This window comes from Pyrus communis, chromosome 17, assembly GCF_963583255.1.
Source record: "Pyrus communis chromosome 17, drPyrComm1.1, whole genome shotgun sequence".
Taxonomy (NCBI): domain Eukaryota; kingdom Viridiplantae; phylum Streptophyta; class Magnoliopsida; order Rosales; family Rosaceae; genus Pyrus; species Pyrus communis.
Window position 1 is genome coordinate 20140068 of NC_084819.1, and position 22511 is coordinate 20162578.

Sequence of the window (22511 nt, forward strand, 5' to 3'; positions counted from 1 at the left end):
TTCGGGCTTGGGATTGGTAATATAAGATAAACTTACACAAACAACAACAATCATAAGGATTCGACGTAAGATAGAAGTAATAAAAGGTGAAAAAATAAATAAAAATGAAAAAGGGGTATTTATTGTGGGCCGTGGTCGCATTCTAATTGGGCTTTGTTTTGGGAGCCTATACTCTTATTTTGTATAAGGGCGTTTTACGACATATCGTTTCACTGAACCGAGGGCGTTTTACGACATATCGTTTCACTGAACCGAGACCTCACCTTGGGTCAAGGGCGGTCCCCACACACACAGGGACAAAAAGGGAAAAATAAAAAAAACGAAAAACCCCTCTTTCCCGCCTTGCCGCCCCCCTCCCCGGCTCCTCCCCCCTCTATTATTTTCACTCTCTCTCTCTCTCTCTCTCTCTCTAAAGTTCTACAGAGAGACGCGGTGGAGCTTTATCTCCGGCCATGGACACTCCTCTGAAGAACAATCAGACCACCCCCACCACACCTCTTCCTGCTAAATACGAGGTTATTTTTCTTCAATTTTTTTTAAAATTATTTTTTCTGGGTCAAATGGGTTCTGCTGGGTTTAGTTTTTTCATATTCTTCAATTTATTTGCTAACTTTAGGTTGTAATTTGGGTTTTGAGTTTTAAAATCTGGGTTCTATTCAATTTTAATTTTTTGTGACTTCCAACTGTTCATTTCCACTTTTGCACAAATGGGTTTGTTGCAATTTTTCACTAACTTTGATGGTTTCTGCAAAACCCTTTCGAACTTTCTCAATCTTTCGAGTTCATTGCCGTTTCAACACCGTAGATTGAGAAGTGAGAATTGATTCCTGTTTGATGATTTCTGCAGGATTCCCCTGTGTTCAACTACATTAGCAATCTTTCCCCAATTGAGCCGGTGAAGTCCGCAGGAAATGATCATCACACCTTCAACTCCCTAGCTTTTGCATCTCTTCCTTCTATTTTCGCTTCGCCGCAGAATCTCTCCATCCCCGAAACCAGATTTGTACTTAGAAGGTATGGTTTTAATCATATCTTATCTTACTGCTTTGCTAGTTTTACTAGTTTTATTTGTGTAAGTGTTTGATGTTTTGTTCATGTTGTCAGGCACCACTTCTCTGATTCACCAAGACCCAATTCCTTCCAGGGTGGAAACCCAAATAGTAAAAGTGATGGAGTTCCGGTTTCAGTTGAGCAATCATATTTAGGTGCTGACCAACCAGAATGCTTTGCATCCGGAAGTTCTTCAGATGTAGAGGTTGCTAGTGCAGTTCCAACTGAGAGTATGGAACTACCAGTTGAGTTTCTAAATAACTTGAAGTATAGTTCTGGTAGCCCACATAGCAATGATGTGCATCATTCCAAGGGAAGGCGCTCGTTTTTTGAGAGGGAAACACATTTGCGCAGAATTCACAGAATTGAGCAGAAGAAAGGCGATTTGGTGAGGTTGATTTCTGATGATCAGTTAAAATTTGATTCAACAATCATTAAAGAGAACCGTGCAGGGCACGATCCTACACCAGTAGATCCTGGAGACATCTCTTTTATGTCAAACATCCTACGAGACAATGATATTGAAGTCAAGGAATTTTCTGGTATTATCAATTCTAGTGAACAATGCAGATCGGGGAAGGTCAGTAATCAACCAGAAGGTATTGGGAGAACTAAGGAAACAGATGAAACTCCGGCAATACTTTCTAGAACTTTACTGGATAAGTTAAATGTTAATGATCCAAGTGGTATTGTGGATGAAAAGTCGCCCAAGTGTATACATTCTAGCTGCAAGGTAATATACTGGTTTGGCCAATATTTTTTGTAGTACTCAGCTTCCTACTTTTTCGATTTTATAGTAATGCAACAATTTTGTCTGACCATGTTCAGCCTAGTTCTCAGTCATACGCAATACGCAGACGTTGTTTGGATTTTGAAAGGCCAGCAACGCACAAAAGGAAATCAATAGATGCTAGTGGCGGTTCGTCAGCCTCACTAAAGTCCAGTTGTGAAGTCGCCTCTGTTGAAAAGCAGTTGGTTCAAACTATAAAAGGTTGTGATTATTCATCTTCTCGGTTACCTGGTATTGGTTTGCACTTGAATGCTCTTGCAACTACTATTGAAAGTAATTTAAGTACGGTTGTCAAGCACGAGGTTCACGCTTCTGAGATTCAAGGGGTTAATTTGCCAAATTCCAAGATATCTAGTACTTCTTTGACTCCCAGTGAGGTTTCTTGTGATGAATCATGTAAAAATAAAGCTCAGGTTGCAGTAACTTCCCCCCAAATATGTGCACCAGTTGGTCAAGAACCTGACCATAGTAGTCCTGAGAAGAAAAGGCATGCGCCGTAAATTCTGATGACTGTTTGTATTATTTAGATCCACTCCCTTGAATTCGATTGTTTTAACATTTAATACCTTGCAGGCTTAAGTTGCAGCCTGTTGGAGAAAGCTTGGCTTGCAAGCGCTGTAATTGTAAGAGATCAAAATGCTTGAAACTGTGAGTTTTGTGCATACTTTATCTCGCAAATTATGAGCTTATGTGTGCATTATATCTACTAATTAGAAGTTTAAAATTTTATACTCGATTACAATTTACAACTTTCGCTTTTTTGCCTTGTACTCTATGGGTTCATTCGATTCCACTTTTTTCTTAGTTTGACATCCTAAGTTCTCTGACACAGTTATTGCGATTGTTTTGCTGCTGGTCTCTACTGTATTGAGCCTTGTTCATGTCAAGAATGCTTCAACAAGCCTATGTATGAGAACATTGTTTTAGAGAATCGCAAACTGATTGAATCCCGCAACCCACTTGCATTTGCTCCCAAAGTGATTGCAAGAGCCGTTGCTATTCCACAGTATGCGGTTAGAATTCGTAACTGAGATAATCCATTGCATTTGCATTGTCCTATAAATCATAACCATTTAGACCCACAACTTTCCCTACGCAGGAGGAAACTAACTCGACTCCGTCTTCAGCTAGGCATAAAAGGGGATGCAATTGTAGAAAATCAGGTTGCTTGAAAAAGTACTGTGAATGCTTTCAGGTACCGGAATTTGGCCTCTTTTGCATGAATGTAACGCTCTTGTAAATCTATTAAAGTTTCTGGTATGTATCTACCAACTCATATGGTTCCTTTGATTTTCTTACCAAGGGCGGTGCTGGATGCGGCATCCTCTGCAGATGTGTAGGGTGTAAAAACTCTTTTGGTCGGAAAGATGGTGAGCAAATAGTCATACGGAATTTAACAAATCATTTTATGTTTCCTACAGGATCCACAATTTGGGTACTTATAATTTATTCTTCTTCTTTATACAACAGAAGCTGAACAAGGTGAAGTTGGAGGAGATGAATCAGTAGATCCGAGAAAGGATGCAGTGAATGTCAATTTACCGACAGTGAGGGATCAAGATCTCCTAATGGCACCTTCGGGGATTTGCAGGTTTTTGATCCACTGATTCGTTGGACCGTATGTAACTTCTTTGAGATACGTTGTAAAATGTTTGGAAGTTATTTTGTTTTGCAGACCTCCTCCAGGCCAACTGACATCTTCTTCTAACGGGAGACCGAAAATATTTTCTCTGCATTCTGTTCTGTCATCTTCTCAGCATGAAAAGCATCTTCAGGCAATTCCAGAAGACGTAACTCCTGAGACGTTGGCTAGCAGTTGCTCACAACCTAGCGGTTTGAAGTCAACCTCTCCAAACTCAAAGAGGGTATCGCCTCCTTACAGCAGCAGCGAGTTTGGATCAGCTTGGAGGGGCGGCAGGAAGTTAGTTCTGAGATCCATTCCACCATTCCCAACTCTGGAATCACCACGAAAGCGGTGACATACAGAAGATTCAGTCAAGCACTCCAGTTCAACGCATTCTTTGCTGCATTGTTGTGATACAACAACCATGTGGCTTTTTTGCATTCTTTATGTTGTTACCCTTAAAACGATCTCAAGTTCGTATTACGTTTCCTTCTCTTATATGTAATTCCGTGTTTCTCCTCAAATTTTAGGCTCAACAATTGCAATTTACCTCTTTTTTTTCGGGAAAATTCTCCAATGGCGAAATGTAAATTATTCGTCTTTGCAGGAAGATGTAAATAAAAACATATAATTACATTCTTTTTACGTGTTTTGGTGATGGATCCCACTAATTAAAGAGAAAAAAATTAAATGGGATCTCAAATTTGTGTCATTCTCATTGGAGTGGAATTTTCATTTACATTTGCCGAAAATATAAAATGGGATGTAAATATGATTTTTCATCTCAAATTTATATATTTCCATTGGAAATGCCCTTAATTATCAAAGATAACTGATTTCAGTAATTTTGGAGAGGGAGTTATGTTAATTAAATGCCTTCCAAAATTTTAATTGACTAATGGATGATCAAATTAACTTCATCTGTATAAGTTTATCTTATGATGCCGATCTCAAGCCCAGATAAAGGAGGAGAGGAAGGGCGTCAGGTAGTCGACATCAGACAATATACATGTATAAGAATTCAAGATTTGAAGAGGGAGTTTCCTCTTTCTAGTTGGATTACGTTTCCTTTTCCTAATTGGGTTAATTTGATTATATTATCATCCTTCTACGACCAGCAGCTTATGGCTTCTTCTACAAAATGAAAATCGCAGAGAACCAACATCATGGCGTCAAATAAAAAAAGAAAACTCGAAAATCAGACGGACAGTAAGGAAACAAATGAAGAACGCCAATTAGAAGATGATATCATCGGCGAAATCCTCCGTCTCCTTCCCACTAAATCTTCCGTCCTCATGAGCTTTGTTTCCAAGCAATGGCAAAGTGTATGGTTTGCCCTCCCCGCAATACATTTAGATTTCGACGAGGAGGGTGAGCCGCTTCATGATAACAATGACGATGACAATCACGTAGTTCGTCAACATGCAAAGTTCATCAACATGTTCAGTTGGTTTGTGGGTTTTCGCAAGAAAGACAAGCAGCAGCAGCAGCTCGTGGAAAAATTCAGGATTCGAATGGTTAGGTATTCATTACTTGAGGACGAAGCTACTGTCGTAGACAAGTGGTTGAGGTTCGGTCTGGAGAGAAACATCAAAGAGTTAGATATTAGTCTCCTTGGAGGAGGAGGGAAAGCAGGTTACACCTTACCTCAAACCCTTTTTACTTCAAAATCTTTAACCACCCTAAAACTAGAGCATGTGACTGTAAATATTGACCGCCATAGCTTACCTGTATCGCTTCCATCTTTAAAAACTGTAACCCTTAAAACTGTCCGCTTCAACGGATATTCATCTTTCAGAGGCTTGCTATCATCTTCGGACGGAGACCTTTCCCCTTCCATTGAGAATTTGTCGATCGTTTCATGTTCTGATGTTGGTACCGACATGTTCTGGAATATTTCGATAAATAGTTCCACTCTTAAATCTTTGGAAGTTATCGATTGCGATTGCAGGACTATTTCTGCTAGTGCAGGAAACCTTGAATCGATAACCATTGTTTCAGACTATGCAGATTTTAAGTTGCTGAACCTGTATGGATGCTCCAAAGTGAACTACATGGACATCCGCGCTCGACACCTAGGAACTTTTAATGTAGCTGAGTTCAGCCAAAGCTTGAAGGAAGCCACTCTCGACGTTCCAAACCGATGTACTTGTTTGTATGACTGCAAGCTGCATGATCAGAGGTACATACTTTCACGCATTAGTGCCAAGGTAGCTTGACCAGTGCCGAAAAGGAAGCAAGAGATTTCCGGTTGAGGGACACTGATCGATCGAGTTTTCAATTGCAATCATTAAATTTTGGAAGGAAGGTCGACATAATACTATTAAACAGAGTAAGCAATAGTACATGGAGAAATTTTGGAACGATAAAAGTGGACGGTGATAAGGAATTAGGATTGAAATGGACTTCTTTTTCTTCAATTTTTCTTCGTTTTTGATTGCACGAGTCTTGTTGTTTAATTTTAGGGAAAACTAGTGAAAATGACTCGAAAACTTTGAGTTTTAACGAAAAAGACAAAATAAGAGGTAAAGTGAATAGTACCAGGATTGACTTTTTAGTGTAAAAATGTGGTTTTTTGTTAAAGTAAACAGTACCGGGAGCTTTTCGTTAAAGTTCCCTAATTTTATTCTATCTCAAATGCCTAATTTTTGCCCTAATTTTTATGGTAAACATAAACTTAAGGGCATTATAACTCTCATGACCTAATTTCTCACGTACGCTTGTGTCTACAACGCTCGAGACCTGATCAAACCCTAGAAAACCACACCACACCAAACCTCAAGCTTCAACCATGTCATGCATCCCACCGGAGCTACTCTTCGACATCTTTTTACAGCTCCATACCACAGATTTGATCCGGTGCATGTGCGTTTCCAAAGCTTGGTATGCTAATTACGTCTCTAGTTTGTGGTCTGGTTTAGATTGCTTGTGGAAGGGTCAAGAGGATTTAAAAAAAAAAAAAATCTGTTTTCTGAAGCATTTTAAGGAGAAACAAAAGTCAGATACTTTTTTGGAAAGCAAGTAAATTTCTAGTCAAAATTTTAATGCAGCATTTTTAGCAGAAGCGCTTATGAGGATTGCTTGAGTTATAAGCGATTGTGAACATGAATTATAAGCGATTGCGGTTATGCCAGTTTGACATGGCAGAGTATTCGCCCTCTTGGCCTGTGCACCCTAGTTCGAATCGCTTTTTTCATTGATTAGATTAGTTTAGAACATCACCGAGGATCTGAACTGGAAACTGGGCAGAAAAATTGTATGATGTCAAGAACATCAATGTGTACTCCTAATCCTTGAATTAAGATAAAAAGCAAAGGGAAAATGAAATTAAATCCGAAAAGAAGAAAGGGTGTTACTCATACATTCCTAGTTAGCCACTGTGGCCATCCTAAAGAATACATCTCGTCCTCTTATTAAGGATTTGAAAAAAAAGACACAGGGAAGTCGAAACACGAACAAAAAATCATTTAACGTAACTAAGATATGAGATTCTTGTAATCCACAGCCATTCGGCACCAAGTCGCCACTCACCTGTTTTGCTATACGAAGATTCTTCGAAGACTAAGGAGTTATGATGAAACTTTCAAGCTTTTCAAGGCTGTCGTAAGCAGGGAAAGTTTTTCAGGTGCTCTCTGCTTGTAGTCTTTCTCCAAGGCCGTTGCTGCCAGTGATTGTAGCTCTAAGCTCTCTTTGTCTTCCTTGTTCCTTCCTTTTGCAAGCTGTCCGATGGCAGAAGTGCACTGGAAGGCAGGAGTTAAGACTTTCTTTCAGTAATTCAAGTTGATCACAAGAGCAAGAAAAGAGGGATGAAAACAATCTGAATAATCAAATTAAATATACGGTGTCTAAAACTTGAACAATCAAATTAAATAGATGACCCTCGGCCACAGCAGGATCAGCAACGGTCTAAACTATCGCTCCAATATATATATATATATATATATAAGTATCTCTGAATCAATGCACCTCAAGAGGGAGAGAGAACTCACCAAGTTAATACCAAAAAGTGCTCTGGTATTCTTGCCCCCAGTCAAGTCTATAATGGATGCATAGTATTTTTTTGCTGTCTGAAGGTTTTCTAGTCCACCAAGCGTGTATAGCACCTGTTGCCACAAAAAGCAAACTATCAGACATTTACTCACTTTTAATGCAGGTGTTTAGTGCTGTTAAACATGTAATCATAATTATATGTTGAATATGCACAGCTTCATTTCTTTATTCCCAGAGTACTTGCATTTTGTTGTTTGACTCCTTTCCACATAGTAGGGCAACAAAATATCAAGGATATAAATTGCAAGTTAGACACTAGGTGTTCTTATTTGGAGTTAGCTGGACATTATGCACCATCTTAAATCAAGTATGTAACTTTTGCATTTGAATGACTAAATTTACGTAAGAGATGCCAGTGCTCATGCAAATTTTAGTTTTTACACCGTTCAACAAGAGGGTACATGGAACTTTTCTTTAATCGCAAAAAATTCTTTGGCTGTAAAACCAGCAAATAAGAATGTCTATAAAGCAAACAGAATTTATTTGCAGTAATGAAAAAACCGAAGCCACTTACATCAGCATAAGCCAAGTGGTGAAGAGGAACAGTAGGTTGTGATAATATCAGCTCCTCATAGCAGAACGCAGCTTGCTTGTACCTAGTTTACATAGAAACATAATTTCTCAATCAGCAACAAGGCATAGGCAATTTGGAGACATAAAGTTTCAACAAGTCTGTTGGAAACATACATTTGCAAGGAAACGTAGATTTCAGCCAGCTCTCTCCACGCATCATGATCAGCCATAAATCTGTCAAAACGGGAAAATACAACTTAGCAACATCTTTTTGCTGACATAAAATCTTTTTCTTTCAAGGAATTTAATATATGCCTTACATTTCCAGATATTTATTAAGCCACTCAATGGCCCCTGAAATGTTTCCTTGCGCCTTTGCCATAGCTACTCTTCTCTTATGTATCACCTGCATATGAAAAATAATTGAAAGTTACATAAGCATTTTCCTTTATCTTTTCTCAGAAAAGAACATACAATTTTTCTCATATAACAAAAAGATAAAGCAATGGGATCAATCTTAAAAAATATGGATTGATCATTCTGTTAAGAGTTTTTATATGAATTACTTGATCGAGTGGATTTTCCTCCAGAAAGCTTGAGTAAGCCTTCTCTGCCTCTGCCCAAGATCCCTTTGCCTCTAGCAACATAGCCTCTAGCCTGCCTGTGTTTTATGCAAAACAAATAGCTAAGCCTCTAGCCTGCTTGTATGGGATCTAAACATCAGACTTCCATACAATATTCAAATTAGTTATTTCAACTTACCAACTCTTTTACTCTCAGGAAATGCCTTACGTAAAAGCTTAATGCAGTCCTGCAAAAGTTCAAGGCAGGCAGGCATGAGATAGCATTATTAACCCTTCCACCATTAACACAAAATAGCACATCCGCCTTACACAAATCTTACGATTCTCAATTCCAGGGTAGGCTATACCAAACTCAATATCTGCATTCAACAACCGACCCTCTCTCTCTCTCTCTCTCTCTCTCTCTCTCTCTCTCTCTCTCTCTCTCTCTCTCTCTCCCCTCCTCTTCCTAAGTGGGGAAGCCTAAAGTTGCAAGTTCAAAAATAATAGCTAAGCAATTTCAAAAGTGTAAGCCAAAAACATATCACACCTTAGCAACATCAAGAGACTGGCAGTCCATAGCTGCAATTGCAACTTGCTCATATAAAGTCCATTCTACACCAAAAAATGCAAACTACTTGTTAGTCAGAACTCAAAATCTACCCCAACAAAATAAGAACTCTAAATCGAAGGAAGCATGTTGCATGATACACATGGCGAAGTTAAACCAACAGAATATATCAAACTCGAACAATCAAATCCATTTCTTGACCACACAAATTCAAATTAAGCTTCTACCACAAAATTAACTGCAAAGTAATTACAAAGTACAAACCCAATTGAATTTACGCAAATTCAAACACACAAATTGCACAGAGTCCATAACCAATTCCAATCCATGCCCAATTCAAATCAAGCAATGACGATCACAAAAACACAAATTAACCACAACCCAATTGAACAAACACAAAACCCAGATGGAATCACCAACAAACCGAAGCTCGAAAACTCACCTTCCGAGCCAAGACTGGATCTTTTCTTGAGGTCGTTCAAGATCGACAGGCCGTACTTCAGGACCTTCTCTGAGCGGCGGACCTTGAGCTTTCTGACTAAACAGAGGTACTCCCAGGCCCCTCCTCCTCCATTGTCGACCTGGTTCTCGAGCCTGTTCAATTGGGTTTCTTCCGTTTTGCTCACCATCTTCGCCAGTCCAACGAGCGAAGCTCCTTTCTCTCTCTCTCTCTCTCTATGTGTTTCTCTCTCTAGCCTGCTTCACGATCGATCTGTTTCAATTGGAGGGGAGAGAGAGAGAGAGAACACCCTCCCACAGTTGCACTTGTCTTCTCTCTCCAACTATCGGCCGACTCTCACTGGCTCAGGGTCACAATCGTAAACTCCAAAAAGCTTCAATTTCATATTCACCCCCTAAACTTTTAGGATATTTCAATTTTTTTCTTAATTACTTTTGTCCAATTCGCTGCGTTTGCCAGAAAAAAAGAAGGTCTGAGGATCTAAGTGTAACAAAAACTAAGGTTTCAGGGGTAAATTTGAAATAAGAAAAACTAAAGATACTAAAACGGTTAGGGTAGAGACAATACGGTGCGTTTCGCGGGAAAAAGCGGTATCCCCGAAATCAAAATGTGGCTTAAGCCCGCACCATCGTGCTTCTCTATGCTAAAACCCTACTGCTCTGCAACTCCTCCACCACCACCACCGCCAACCACCGCCTTCAAACCTCTAATGGCAACAAAAACCACGGAGGAATCCGACGTTGGCATCTTCTGCTACATCTCTCAGCTCCCCGGATTTCGCGGCGTTTTAAAGCAAAGGTCTGGATTTTAAATTTCTACTGTGAAATTTGAGCATTCTGTTCTGTTTGGGATTTTCAAGTTATTTATTTTCGTTACGGTGTGTTTGGATGCCTAGAAAATGTTGGAAAATTTGATAAAGGTAAGATTTTGCTGTGAAGTTAGGAACTTGAAAATTAATAACCACAGAATGTGAATTCAGCATCTTTTTTGTTATTTTCCTTAACTGGATTCGTACATTTGCATATAAATCATTGTTTTTAGAGAGAAATTATTTGTCGATATTTTAAAGTTCGTTCGTTTTCTTGGTAAATCGTATAGGTATTCGGATTTTATGGTAAACGAAGTAGATAAGGTGGGAAATGTTGTTCATTTAACCAACTTGGATGCGCCGGTAGAGGTAAATAAGTTCATATTTTTGTTCTTATGATTTAAATGGAAGTACCTATTTGTATATACAATTTAGTATTTATGGGAAGTGTAATTCTTTGGCCGTATTCAGGCAGTTAAGGAAAGTGGAACAACGACAAGTGATGGTGCAAGTAAAGATTATACTACTGAAATTGAATCGTTTAGAGCTCTTGCTGATCCTAATGATGCCGAGCGCTTGGAAACTTTTATCAACCAAATTAATTCCAGTAGTGATGATGGTGTTATGCCTATTGTTCTTTCCCCAGATTATGATAAATCTCATCGAACGGTTAGTTTTTCGGTCTTATCTGATTATTTTAATTTAGATAGTGTTTTGCATAGCAACGTGGACATGAAACTTGTGCAATCAAAGAGGTCAGGGTGGAACGGAGTATTTGATTTCCGCTAATGTGAAAAAGAAGTACAAATAATCTTCCAAACTTAATCTGCGTAACCCTCCTTTGCCACCATATTTCAAAATGAGTAGATGAAACCCAGTTCTCTCTTTCGGTTTCATTCGTGGCTTGCACTATCTGTCTTCCAGGCAGTGCATAATTTTTTTAAGCAGCACTTCAAGTTCCTTGTCACCGACACAGTTGATGGACCAGATGCTTCATCAAAATGCATCCGGGTGAGAATAAATTCAGGAGGACAGAACAGCAGAGGCAGAAATTCCAGAAAAAGAAAAGAAAGAGGTGATAAACCTTTCGATAGCAGGGGTTCAGAGGATTGGTCGGAGCACGTTGGCAAGTTCCTTAGGTAAAGGGTTTTTTTGTGTGGTTCTTCTCTTTTAAAGATTTAATCTTTTAACTTATTATGGTAGAAAGGTACCTGCATAATCTAGATATCTCTATTGAGATTTGGTGTAATTGGCACAGCAGAGCTGTCTGATTTATTCATATCTAAACCTTCTAACTTATCAATTAATCTACATCGTTCTCCTTTATTCCTTTGAAACTGTTCTGCCTGAAGTGCCCTCCTTAACAATGACTGATGAGAGCGATTTGCTAGCGGTGAATTATGCATTTACTAATCCGGCTGTTAGCTTGCTTTCATCTTCCCATATCAGCTTGTATGCAAATAATAACCTGATGTGTTTTTCTCATTGGGCTCGCAAAGGTTTATATGCTCTGTTTGTTGAAGCTCTGTGTCAGCTTATCTGAAAGGTTCTTCTAATGCGAATGTACAGGTTTCATCTTTACAAGGAGAACAAGGATACACAGGAAGCCTTAGGAGTTATAGGAAAAATGCTTGGTGTCCAGGTATGGGTTCCAGCTGAGAACTAGTTGACTTGAACACCATTTGACATATGAGTCATGACTACTGTTTTCACAATGTTTGGGAAGTGAACATCTCCACTGCCTGATCTATTTACATGGTAATTAGTGGGCTTTTGTTGCTCCTTTTTCGAAAATGATACAAGGGTTTTGATAAGGAACTCATTATAGAGTCAGTCGTTGCTATCTGCTTCCTTCCTGCATGCATGGACACAGTTAACACATTCAATATTAAGCGTGTATTTTATTAATCTATTGTTGTCTTTGATTTTGTTAAGGTCCATTTGCAGCACCTTTGTCCCTACTGATGTTATTAAATTAAAGTTTTCTGTGGTCTTCATTGAATATTTAGCAATTACCTGTATGGTACTTTAGTGGTGATGAAATATAGTTGTTCTTAGTTAGTTCTGTACTTAATTTTCACCACATGACAGAGAGCAAAACTTGGATTATTGGTTTCCATGTAAACAGTTGAGATTGGTCAGATATGTAGAAATTTATGGTTCTTTTTTATCCTCTTTGACTTAATGTATAGATATCATATTACTTATCTTTCTTTTGATAGATTAATATGTTTTTATCCATAGCCAAGGTCCTTTGGGTTTGCGGGTACAAAGGATAAGCGTGCTGTCACAACTCAGAGGGTAATTGATACTCACTAGACTTTTTGCTTATTCTGATCAATATTCTATAAGTTGAATTTCCTTTAGTTATTAGGCTCATAGTAACTCCCTTCCAAAGTATGTCTACTTCCATGAATCCTCAAGTGCCAGTTTTTCCTTGTCGGAGCATAGTGGTCACCCAGAGGGTTATTGAACTTCATTTTCTTTTGTGTTTCCAGGTAACCGTTTTTAAGAAGCTTGCAAGTAAATTGGCTGCTCTTAATGATAGGTTGATCGGTATCAAAGTAGGTGACTTCTGGTAAGACTGATGAATTGTGAATGATAGGATTCCCGGTCAATTGGGTTTTAATGCATACTAATGTGATAGTTCCATTATCCAGTTATGTGACAGAAGGACTTGTCCTTGGCCAACTCTTGGGAAATCGGTTTACAATTACATTGAGGTAAGCATGTTCCCTGTAATCATTTATGTGCACTTGAATGAAACATCTCTCATGGCTACTTCTATTATTCGCCATCTGATTTGCTCGTTGTGTGCACTCACATTACTTCTCAGAGGAGTTGTTGCAGATTCTGAAGATACCATCAAAGCCTCCGCGAGTGCCTTGGGAAAGCAGGGATTTATTAACTACTTTGGTTTACAAGTACTCTCTCTCTCTCTCTCTCTCTCTCTCTGAGTATATCTTGTCCTGGTTTAGACTCCTTACTTGCATAAAATGTTATTGATATGTAGGTGTTTTGTTCGTTATTGTTTGGACAAGTGGATGTTTTCTCTTTTGTATCTAAAGCTATGTGACATTTTTTGCCCCAAGTATATTCTACTTTTAGAATATTTGAAAACACCTTTTCAAGTCGTTGCGCATGCTATATGTTTCTCATAAGTTGTCTTAAATAAACAATGTTTTTTAGACCATCTATATGTTAGCGGTGAGAATTTTATATTCTTGAGGCATGTAGATTACATTTTGTTGTGGTTAGTAAGATATTTATAGCATGCATGGTAATGAATTCAGCGATTTGGAAGTGGTTCTGTGCCAACTCACCATATTGGAGCTTCACTACTCAGAGGAGAGTGGAAATCTACTGTAAGCATGTTCCTTGATCCAAGAGAAGGGGATATCCTTTTTGTGTTAGTAGGTGTTGTGAGGATACTTTTCTTTTCATTTCTATACTTAACTACTTCTTGCTAAACTGTTTAGTACATGCTGCTATATTGTTCTGTTGGTATTTGTTTTCTTTAACTGGATCTTCGATTACAAAGGAATGTGATTACAGAGGCACGAGAATACTATAAGGAAACTAATGACATTGAAGGGACCCTGAGGAAATTACCTCGACATCTGGTCTCTGAAAGAGCTATAGTAAGTCACCAAGTCACCAACTACGACTGCTTTGTTGGAACATGCTAGTTTTTTCTTGATTCTGTAAACTATCCCGAAATATTAAGTTCTACATCTAAATCCTTTTGTTTATTAGAGTAATCCTTCCCTGTCTAGCATTGTGCATCCTTTACGTGATTTTCATGCATCTGGCATGGCGATCATAATATTTGTATGATATTACTAAATTGGATTACTTCATCTTGCGGTTCATGGATGATCATTACTTTTTCCTCTTCTTTGTTCTCATACAGTTGCAGTGTCTGAAGAAATGCCCCGGAAACTACTTGCAGGCCTTGAAAGCTATTCCTAGAACTTTGAGGATGATGTAAGAGATTTTCCAGCAGAATTAGTTCTGTCTTCTAACTTCATAAACGGAGTCAATCTTCAGTTAATGTTTATGCTTTTTCTGTGTTCAAGTCAATCAATACAAGCTTAATTTAGGTATAGTTGAACATATATGCTGTATATATAATATAGTATATACAGGGAAATATTTGTATTATATCTTGTGATGGTTTTACCACTTTCTGGTGCATACTTATCACCCTTATTTCAGGTATGTGCATAGTTACCAAAGCTATTTGTGGAACCATGCTGCAAGTATGAGAGTGAAGAAATATGGTAGGCTCCCAGTTATTTATTGGAGCAAAACCAATTCATTTATTCTTGTTGTGGACTGATTGCGTCACCATCATTATTGTTACAGTTGTCAAAGCTTTATTACAACCATCTTTGTATCATATACTTTTGTAAAACCCAATTTTATTCCACAATGTGGCAGGAACTGACCGAGTTGTGTTGGGAGACTTGGTATTTTGTAAAGGAAATGAAACTGAAAAGGTGACCGAAGTTGTTACTTCTGAGTGCATAGATGAAAACAGTGATGATATGCTTGATCCTAATGATTTAGGTGATATAGCTGAAACAAATCTTCCTGAGGAAAAGCTTAATCTTGTGAAGGTTAGTTGCGTCCTCGTTGTTGAAAATATTTTTCCTGTGCCGTCCTAAATAGTATGCTATAATTACAGCTACTTTAGTAACTTAATCTATGAATGCAACCCATCTGGCAGGCTGTAACTGCAGAAGATATCCAGAGTGGAAATTATACAATTGAGGATGTTGTCCTTCCTATGCCCGGGTAAGGGAAAATTGACTATTTTCCCTGATTGTATACTTCCCAGGCCGTCTCAGATTGCGGAAGTTATTTAATACTTTGTTGTTTTGCAGTTCAAGGGTCATTTTTCCAGAAAATGATGTCGCTGATGTCTTTCATGATTTGGCAAAGAAGGTTTCTATTCTCAGCAACAATGTCCATCTTCCCCTGCTGTTTGTTTGATTTTGTAATTTTATTGACTTCTAAGTTCTAATCCGTCTTATTTTCCTCCTGAATTAATTTTATATGTGTTAATCAGGATGCAATCAGCTTGACAGAGAGCGTACATAATGTCAAGTATGTACCTACTTTCCCCCGTCATCTCGCCCCTTGCCTCTCTCACGGGTTTCTATTCTAATTAAATGCATACATCTTGTTGCTCTTTTTAGTGAATTCTCAATAACAAGTGTGACAGGAAATTATAGGCGGGTCTTCCAAAAACCAATGGACTTTGAATGGTATACCGCTACTCTCGTTTTTTCATGTTTAGTAAGTTAATTGATATACTTCAGCTACCAAATAACAGTGTTCTGTAATTGTTTGATTTTCATTGGTACAGGGAAATACTAAAATATGTTGATGGTAATGTACCTTTGGTGGATACCGACTTGGACAAAATTTCCAAAGCGAAACCTGCTAAGGTAGACAAAGAGGATCCATCCAGTGTAAATGGAGATGGAAGTTTGCATGACAGCGCAAAACAGTCAGAGTACATTGACAACGATATTGGGGACAAGGGAGAAAAGGTGCCGGAAGTTGGATCGCTCAGCGCCACTAATCCTCAGGAAACTCAGATGGCTCTCAAGTTGAGCTTTACTCTCCCAGCTTCCTGTTATGCAACAATGGCAATCCGAGAGCTTCTGAAGACATCGACATCTGTATGTACCTCCCTTAAAAGTTTTCTTATTCTGTCCCTCGTTCCCAATGCTATAGATCGCAGCATTTCTTACCAAGAGAGATTTATAGGCCCTACCAATTCAACATATGTTTTCGTGAACCTGACTATGGTCAATTTCCATTCCGGTTAGCTCAATCAGTTAAACAAAATTTTGTTCTTGCAGGTTGCGTTTCACAAAACGCTAAACTAGCATGAGGCCGTGTTACTTGCGGTGAACTATGGCATCCGAGAAGACACAATTCCTACCGGCGGGGAACTAAGTCGTAAAAGGACGTCAATCTGGCATGGGAGCAAACAAAGATGGCACTCTTTCGTACACCAAGTTCTCGCCTTTCGGAACAAATCGAGTGTTAATTTTCCGACTAGTTTTGTTGATTGACACAGAAATACAATTGTATTTGACCTTCGAATAATATTCCATGACATGGGTCGTTTTCAGATATGTTATAAAAGTCAGTTTGCTTTTATTTGTTTGCAATAAACAAAAATACCCTTTGAGAGACTTGAATTAAACATGCATGCAAGGTGATGATAGGTTTTGAGACGCAGCCGCCTTGACGTCCTTGTTTTCATGTAATTTCTCTCATCAGAGAGCGGTTTTAAATGCGATGAGCTTGCTAGAAGAATTTGGTGCCAAACTCGTCATTCATGAGAGTCAAACATAAGAACAATAAATTAGTATAAAACTTATCAGAGAGCCATTTTGAATACGATGAGCTTGCTACAAGAATTTGGTGTCAAACTTGTCATTCACAGGAGTCAAACGTAAGAACAATAATTAGTATAAAACTCCACCATTAACGGAAGTAAAATGTAAGACCTCTTACTTCCAATTACTCAAATGAAATATTAATATATAAAAAATAAAAATAATATGCGGTGAAGGTGGATCGAACACCTGACCTTCAGATCTTCAGTCTGACGCTCTCCCAACTGAGCTATCCCCGCTGACGTTCTTCGTATAACAAGTATTGATATTAATTATAAGCTGCCTTCCAGCTTCTACATGCAACCACAAACTCCATCACAGTATCAATAAGAACAAAACACCACATCCTTGGAGTTCTTTATGTATTATTTGTTACCAATTCTTAGTGAGTGAGATGCCTTTACTAACTCGAGTAGGATAGGTGTGCTTAATATGACGTCATATATCAATTGTAACAATGAAATAGAATTACAGTACATTTAGTACTCCCCTAATTTAAGTTTCATCATCAATCATCGCTGCTTAGTTACAAGTATGAGCAAAAGCTCGACCACACCACATGACTAGTCATTCATGTTGGAAAAAAAAATATGGCAAAGGTGGATGACACTGTATGATACATCACTTTCACTTGAACTCATAACAAGTTGGTGAATAATGTACTTAACCATAAAGTAATATTCTCTTTGTTTAAATTGCCAACCTCAAATTAAAACCCACAAATATTTCAAATTGTTTAGAATGATATTATATCGATTAAAATTCTATAATACTCTAGAGTACAAAACACTAAGAATAACCATAGAAAATTACGATATATATATTATTATTATTCTCTTTAAAGATCTACTAATAAATGCATGTGGTTTCATATTCAAGTGATTTTTTGTAAGAAAAATCTTTTAACGAATACCTAAACATTAGTCGTTTTAGACTAATGAAAGTTAAGAAAGAATTGAAAACTAGACGGTTTAAATTGACAATGATTAAGAAATTAAAAAAGACCTAAAAATTAGACGGTTTAGATGACGGAGATTCTGACTGATGAGGTGCATGTTGAGTAGTAGTTGTGATCCATTGTACCATTGGGAAGAGTCCCACCTTCCTTAAATTAAAATTGGTCCCAGTGTCTGCATGTTTTCACGTGTCCTGCCATCTCCTTGCGGTTAATTACACCATCATGAGCATCAGCTACTGCATAGGATTCTGAAGGCCACCCAAATACTACCAAAACGGAAATTAATTTTTTTAAAGATTGTGTATCATTTTCCTCAAATACAATACCTGCCAACACCATTCTCACCTCACCCCTCGTGGATCACACTCCCCAATCCTATCACTACTTGTATGGTTAATTTTGACTCTTTTGGGTTATTAGGGGTGAGATTTAGGTCATGTAATTGGAAAGAGTTTGTAACTCGCTATGTCAACTGATTAAGCCATTGTGCTTATTTCATTAGTCAAATGTTTTGGTTAGAAGATATGATTATGAGACAGAGACTTAGATTAAAAGAAGTAGAAGATGACTTAAGAAGACTTGAAAAGAAACTCTAAGAAAAGATATGAAGTATTTAGAGCTAACTGAAGGCTTGGTGCAAAATCGAACACATTGGCGTTCTAAAATTCATACAGCTGACCCCACTTAGTGGATAGGCTTTGTTGTTATTGTTATTGTTGTATTAAAGTAGAGAAATGTGGAGTAACACAGTCACATATGAATACTTAAAGCAAGAACTCACGTAAAGGATACCTTAACAGTTACAAGGTGAAAATTGAGTAGTATGGTATTAAATTTACATAGAACTAATGGGTTACGTGCTAGTTTCTAACCAATATTAAGTTTTGTTAACACCAATTTAGATGGTATAGGATTGAAAGTAAATATTTATCATGTTAAGCATCGGTTGAAAATAGTGCATAAAACAATGTCATAGTGCACAACAATTCAATGAGGTTAAACCCGCCACTTGGGAATTTTTAGACACCTTGCCTGTCCGAAAACAACCACTATTAGTCATACAATTATAAAAGTTACTTGACGCAAACTCAACTTACCGTAGCCTCATACTAGAAAGCAGTTTCGTCCTTGCGCCCTTGGTACTTGAATGCTATAGAAGACTTGATTTTCGCTCTTTCTCTTCGTCTTCTCTAAATGACACAATTCTAAACGCGGTTGTTAATCACTATTACATGTAATCATATAAACAAATTCAAATTTAAGTTGTTTCAGTTTTCCATCTAAGACACTAGCTAGAATGATTGACATTTACGATAGACACAATAATATGATTTAAAATACAATGTCAATCAACTTTTTATGTTATCACTTACTATTACATGTAATCATTGAAACAATTTCAAATTCACCCATAATAATTGTGTCAATGTAGTGAATATACCAAGTCACATTTTAATGTACTAAATAATTTTCTCCCAGTTTGAGGGTGACTTCACCTTCTTCCAAAACGGTGTGGTGGGCTATCTTTTCTCTTCTATGATAGGAAGCATAGGACAAAATAAGTCCTTGATGAGAGAGAGAGAGAGAGAGAGAGAGAGAGAGAGAGAAGATTTTGGTGTTTTATAGTCTTAGTTTCTAACATTTTGCTATTTTACAGTGAGCAAACAAAAGGAATGGTAAAGAGGAACACACACACACTCTCACACAAAACACACACAAACATGTTTGATGGAGTCCCAGCTGAGCAGTTGCACCAACTCATAGCATCCTCAAGAACCTCCCTGCCTCTTCCTCTCCCCCTCCCTCTCTCCTCCTTCCCTCCTCCACCACCAAACAATAACATCAATACCTTCCATGTCCCTGCTGGTGCTCCTTTTGATCCCTACAACAATAACAACGACCCTTCTCATCTTCATCATCAACTCCTGCAAATTCAACCCCATCTGCTTCATCAGAATCATCAGCTTCTGCAACTGCACCGCCAATCCACCGCCACCCCCGAAAATCTCGAGGAGAAAGAAGAACACTCTAGTACTGTTTCAATCTCCATAAACAATAATTTGGAGATTGAAAGAGATAGATCTTCATCAGTACCGGCATCATCAGATGTACCGATCAGTAGTGATCCTTGGAGTAATGATGAATTGCTTGCACTTCTCAGGATCAGATCTACCATGGAGAATTGGTTCCCTGAGTTCACTTGGGAACATGTCTCAAGGTAAGCTTACATGTAATTCGTTCATTTACTTATCTATTATTATGATTATCTTAATTATTAGTTTATTGATGAACTAGCAAGCTAGGTTTACATTTAGGAAATTCATCTAAACAACGGAGATGAGGATTCGAATATGATCTCAGAAAGGGAGCACACACAGCTCTAGCCAACTTGGTTAAGCTTATTTGTACGATTATACCGATGAAATTTGATTATAATTAAGTGAGGATTGATGCTTTATCAATACTAATGGAATTTTAGTCACTGTTTACTCAGGTGTATGTGAGAGAGAGAGAGAGTGAGAAAGGAACGTCTTGTACATATATATTCACTAAAAACATAAAGATCCCCTCGTACACAATATATATTTTATAAAGTTAAGTTAGATATATACTAGCTAGCTAGGAGTAAATAATGGAGCGAATAAATGCTGTTGATTATTGATGCTGCTGGTTTGATATATATTTATGGGGGGAAGCAGGAAGCTAGAAGAGCTTGGTTTCAAAAGGAGTGCGGAGAAATGCAAAGAGAAATTTGAAGAAGAAAGCAGATACTTCAACAACATTTACTTCACCAAAAACTACAGGTTTCTCAGTGACCTCGAACAAATCTGTCAAGGCGGTGGTGATGCTCATCAGCGAAGCCCTGATGATTATGATCACCGAAACCCTGACGATCATCAGGAAGCTCCTGGGGATAAAAATAATAAGAAGGAAATGGTCGAAAAGCCGAGTGACGAGGGAGATCATCCAGACTCAACAAGAAATGAAACATTGGTTGAGGATAATATCGGTGTGATCAGCAATGAGTCACTCAACCTCGAGGAGCACAATGAGAAAGAGGTAGTAGTGGAAACTAGACCAACGAACAATAATAATAAGAGAAAAAGGCAAAGGAGATTTGAAATGCTCAAGGGTTTCTGTGAGGACATTGTGAACAGGATGATGGCTCAGCAGGAAGAGATGCACAACAAGCTTCTTGAAGAAATGGTGAAGAGAAACGAAGAGAAGATTGCGAGGGAAGAAGCTTGGAAGAAGCAAGAGACGGATAGGATGAACAAGGACCTCGAGCTTATGGCGCGTGAACAAGCAGTTGCTGGTGATCGACAAGCTACGATCATTAAGTTCTTGAAGAAGTTCACATCGTCGTCAAGTAATTCTAGTACTTCTACTTCGTCTTCCCCGATTCAAGTACAAAACCCTACTCTTCCTACGTGCCGCGATGTTAGTGGCCGTAAAGAACTTGATCGTCATCAAGAAAAGGAAAATAACCCAACCACGCCTAGTTCTTTAACTGAAAGTACTCTTGCACCCCAAAGCCCAACTTCAAGTACTCTTGCTCCGACTCCGCTACCTGTTCCGACGGTGACAATTTCTTTGAGTACGACTACTACTACTACTGTTGCCCTAGCTCCTCCTGAAAACCCTAGTTCTGAGGATGTCATCATAAATGCTCAAAACCCTAGTTCCATTAGTCATGACAAACATGACCTCGGAAAGAGATGGCCGAGAGATGAAGTGCTGGCTCTGATAAACTTGAGGTGCAGCCTCTTCAACAATGGTGGTAGCGGCGGCGATCAGGACAAGGACGGAGGAGTGGTGATGAAAGCTCCTCTTTGGGAGCGAATCTCACAAGGGATGTTCGAGATCGGTTACAAGAGGAGTTCCAAGAGGTGCAAAGAGAAATGGGAGAACATTAACAAGTACTTTAGAAAAACAAAAGATGTTAACAAGAAGAGGTCACTTGACTCTAGGACTTGTCCTTATTTTCATCAGTTAAGCACTTTGTACAATCAAGGAATGCTCGTGTCGCCATCCGATCAAGCACCGGAAAACCGCCCTGCTTCGCCGGAAAACCATTCTCTGGGTGATGGTGATTCAACTAAACATGATGAAGGTGAGAAAAACAACAATATGGTAAAGCAAGCACCAACACCAACACCAGCTTTTGATTTCGAATTCTGAATAATTTAATTTGCATATTTGTGGTGCATTTCAAATTTTCTATGATAATATGTGATACCTTTTTTTCTTCTTGTCTTGGTAAACATGTGGTATCTAGATAGTACTCCCGGCAGTCGACATGAATTTTATTAATTTCCGATATATATTTATTTTTATTTCATGACGGATATATGTATGTTTTATGCTTGTTTTGTAGTGAGCACCGACAGATATTTTTTTTGGTTCAAATCAGGAGCCATATTTTAAATGAGGTCTGCTGTCATTTTGTATTTGCCACATTCGTCGATAGCTGCTATTCCAATTTACTTAATCAAAAAGTTTAAAGATCTAAAATATTCATTATAATTTGGGAATAATTGGATATTACTCTAAAATAATAGTCAGTTGTTAGGTTTAATTAGAGAAATTTTAATTATCAATTTAAGTCCTTTTATTTTTATTCCAACTAAGAAAAGTTCTTTTAAAAATAAAAAAAATAACGAGAGCTTTTATAATGTTTTTACATATAACTTACAACTAA

The 22511-nt window shown here is 38.1% G+C and overlaps 5 protein-coding genes and 1 non-coding gene across 6 annotated transcripts; 4 read left to right on the forward strand and 2 right to left on the reverse strand.

The window, feature by feature from the left end:
- The first annotated feature begins 378 nt into the window (after positions 1 to 378).
- LOC137723803 (CRC domain-containing protein TSO1-like) lies at positions 379 to 4042 on the forward strand. The gene is made up of 10 exons (XM_068462995.1): positions 379 to 515; positions 848 to 1014; positions 1105 to 1783; positions 1879 to 2327; positions 2414 to 2488; positions 2673 to 2853; positions 2940 to 3035; positions 3144 to 3210; positions 3311 to 3431; positions 3516 to 4042. Exons 1-10 carry the CDS (start codon positions 453 to 455, stop codon positions 3817 to 3819), a joined length of 2202 nt encoding a protein of 733 aa, XP_068319096.1. The 5' UTR covers positions 379 to 452; the 3' UTR covers positions 3820 to 4042.
- Positions 4043 to 4630: 588 nt separating this feature from the next.
- LOC137722199 (putative FBD-associated F-box protein At5g22720) lies at positions 4631 to 5683 on the forward strand. The gene has a single exon (XM_068461163.1). It carries the CDS (start codon positions 4631 to 4633, stop codon positions 5681 to 5683), a length of 1053 nt encoding a protein of 350 aa, XP_068317264.1.
- Positions 5684 to 6763: 1080 nt separating this feature from the next.
- Positions 6764 to 9900, reverse strand: LOC137722813 (uncharacterized). Its single transcript, XM_068461908.1, has 9 exons — positions 9604 to 9900; positions 9141 to 9205; positions 8790 to 8838; positions 8594 to 8688; positions 8348 to 8433; positions 8202 to 8261; positions 8029 to 8110; positions 7454 to 7567; positions 6764 to 7204 (listed from the first exon to the last, which is right to left on the reverse strand). The coding sequence occupies exons 1-9, from the start codon at positions 9788 to 9790 to the stop codon at positions 7034 to 7036; spliced, it is 909 nt and encodes a 302-aa protein (XP_068318009.1). The 5' UTR covers positions 9791 to 9900; the 3' UTR covers positions 6764 to 7033.
- Positions 9901 to 10208: 308 nt separating this feature from the next.
- LOC137722983 (multisubstrate pseudouridine synthase 7-like) lies at positions 10209 to 16609 on the forward strand. Its single transcript, XM_068462125.1, has 20 exons — positions 10209 to 10419; positions 10720 to 10798; positions 10901 to 11098; positions 11354 to 11568; positions 11999 to 12071; positions 12674 to 12730; positions 12928 to 13007; positions 13090 to 13152; positions 13266 to 13353; positions 13723 to 13825; positions 13967 to 14070; positions 14343 to 14416; positions 14648 to 14712; positions 14873 to 15051; positions 15162 to 15229; positions 15319 to 15379; positions 15504 to 15541; positions 15634 to 15702; positions 15804 to 16122; positions 16306 to 16609. The coding sequence occupies exons 1-20, from the start codon at positions 10229 to 10231 to the stop codon at positions 16330 to 16332; spliced, it is 2151 nt and encodes a 716-aa protein (XP_068318226.1). The 5' UTR covers positions 10209 to 10228; the 3' UTR covers positions 16333 to 16609.
- Positions 16610 to 17017: 408 nt separating this feature from the next.
- Positions 17018 to 17090, reverse strand: TRNAF-GAA (transfer RNA phenylalanine (anticodon GAA)). The gene has a single exon. It is a non-coding gene; the product is annotated as a tRNA-Phe (tRNA).
- Positions 17091 to 19428: 2338 nt separating this feature from the next.
- LOC137722753 (trihelix transcription factor GTL2-like) lies at positions 19429 to 22162 on the forward strand. Its single transcript, XM_068461835.1, has 2 exons — positions 19429 to 20027; positions 20509 to 22162. The coding sequence occupies exons 1-2, from the start codon at positions 19483 to 19485 to the stop codon at positions 21989 to 21991; spliced, it is 2028 nt and encodes a 675-aa protein (XP_068317936.1). The 5' UTR covers positions 19429 to 19482; the 3' UTR covers positions 21992 to 22162.
- Positions 22163 to 22511: the final 349 nt, after the last annotated feature.

What these genes read in the sequence shown, in the direction of transcription:
- LOC137722813 (XM_068461908.1), bottom strand. Translation starts at nt 9,790, where the DNA reads ATGGTGAGCAAAACGGAAGAAACCCAATTGAACAGGCTCGAGAACCAG. An exon ending in CTTAATAAATATCTGGAAAT is followed by an intron (nt 8,262 to 8,347) that starts GTAAGGCATATA and finishes CCGTTTTGACAG; the next exon opens with ATTTATGGCTGATCATGATG. An exon ending in ATCTACGTTTCCTTGCAAAT is followed by an intron (nt 8,111 to 8,201) that starts GTATGTTTCCAA and finishes TATGTAAACTAG; the next exon opens with GTACAAGCAAGCTGCGTTCT.
- LOC137722753 (XM_068461835.1), top strand. Translation starts at nt 19,483, where the DNA reads ATGGTAAAGAGGAACACACACACACTCTCACACAAAACACACACAAAC. An exon ending in ACTTGGGAACATGTCTCAAG is followed by an intron (nt 20,028 to 20,508) that starts GTAAGCTTACAT and finishes GGGGGGAAGCAG; the next exon opens with GAAGCTAGAAGAGCTTGGTT.
- LOC137723803 (XM_068462995.1), top strand. Translation starts at nt 453, where the DNA reads ATGGACACTCCTCTGAAGAACAATCAGACCACCCCCACCACACCTCTT. An exon ending in GTATACATTCTAGCTGCAAG is followed by an intron (nt 1,784 to 1,878) that starts GTAATATACTGG and finishes GACCATGTTCAG; the next exon opens with CCTAGTTCTCAGTCATACGC. An exon ending in AGTACTGTGAATGCTTTCAG is followed by an intron (nt 3,036 to 3,143) that starts GTACCGGAATTT and finishes TTTCTTACCAAG; the next exon opens with GGCGGTGCTGGATGCGGCAT.
- LOC137722199 (XM_068461163.1), top strand. Translation starts at nt 4,631, where the DNA reads ATGGCGTCAAATAAAAAAAGAAAACTCGAAAATCAGACGGACAGTAAG.
- LOC137722983 (XM_068462125.1), top strand. Translation starts at nt 10,229, where the DNA reads ATGTGGCTTAAGCCCGCACCATCGTGCTTCTCTATGCTAAAACCCTAC. An exon ending in ATCAAAGTAGGTGACTTCTG is followed by an intron (nt 13,008 to 13,089) that starts GTAAGACTGATG and finishes TCCATTATCCAG; the next exon opens with TTATGTGACAGAAGGACTTG. An exon ending in CCTAGAACTTTGAGGATGAT is followed by an intron (nt 14,417 to 14,647) that starts GTAAGAGATTTT and finishes CCCTTATTTCAG; the next exon opens with GTATGTGCATAGTTACCAAA.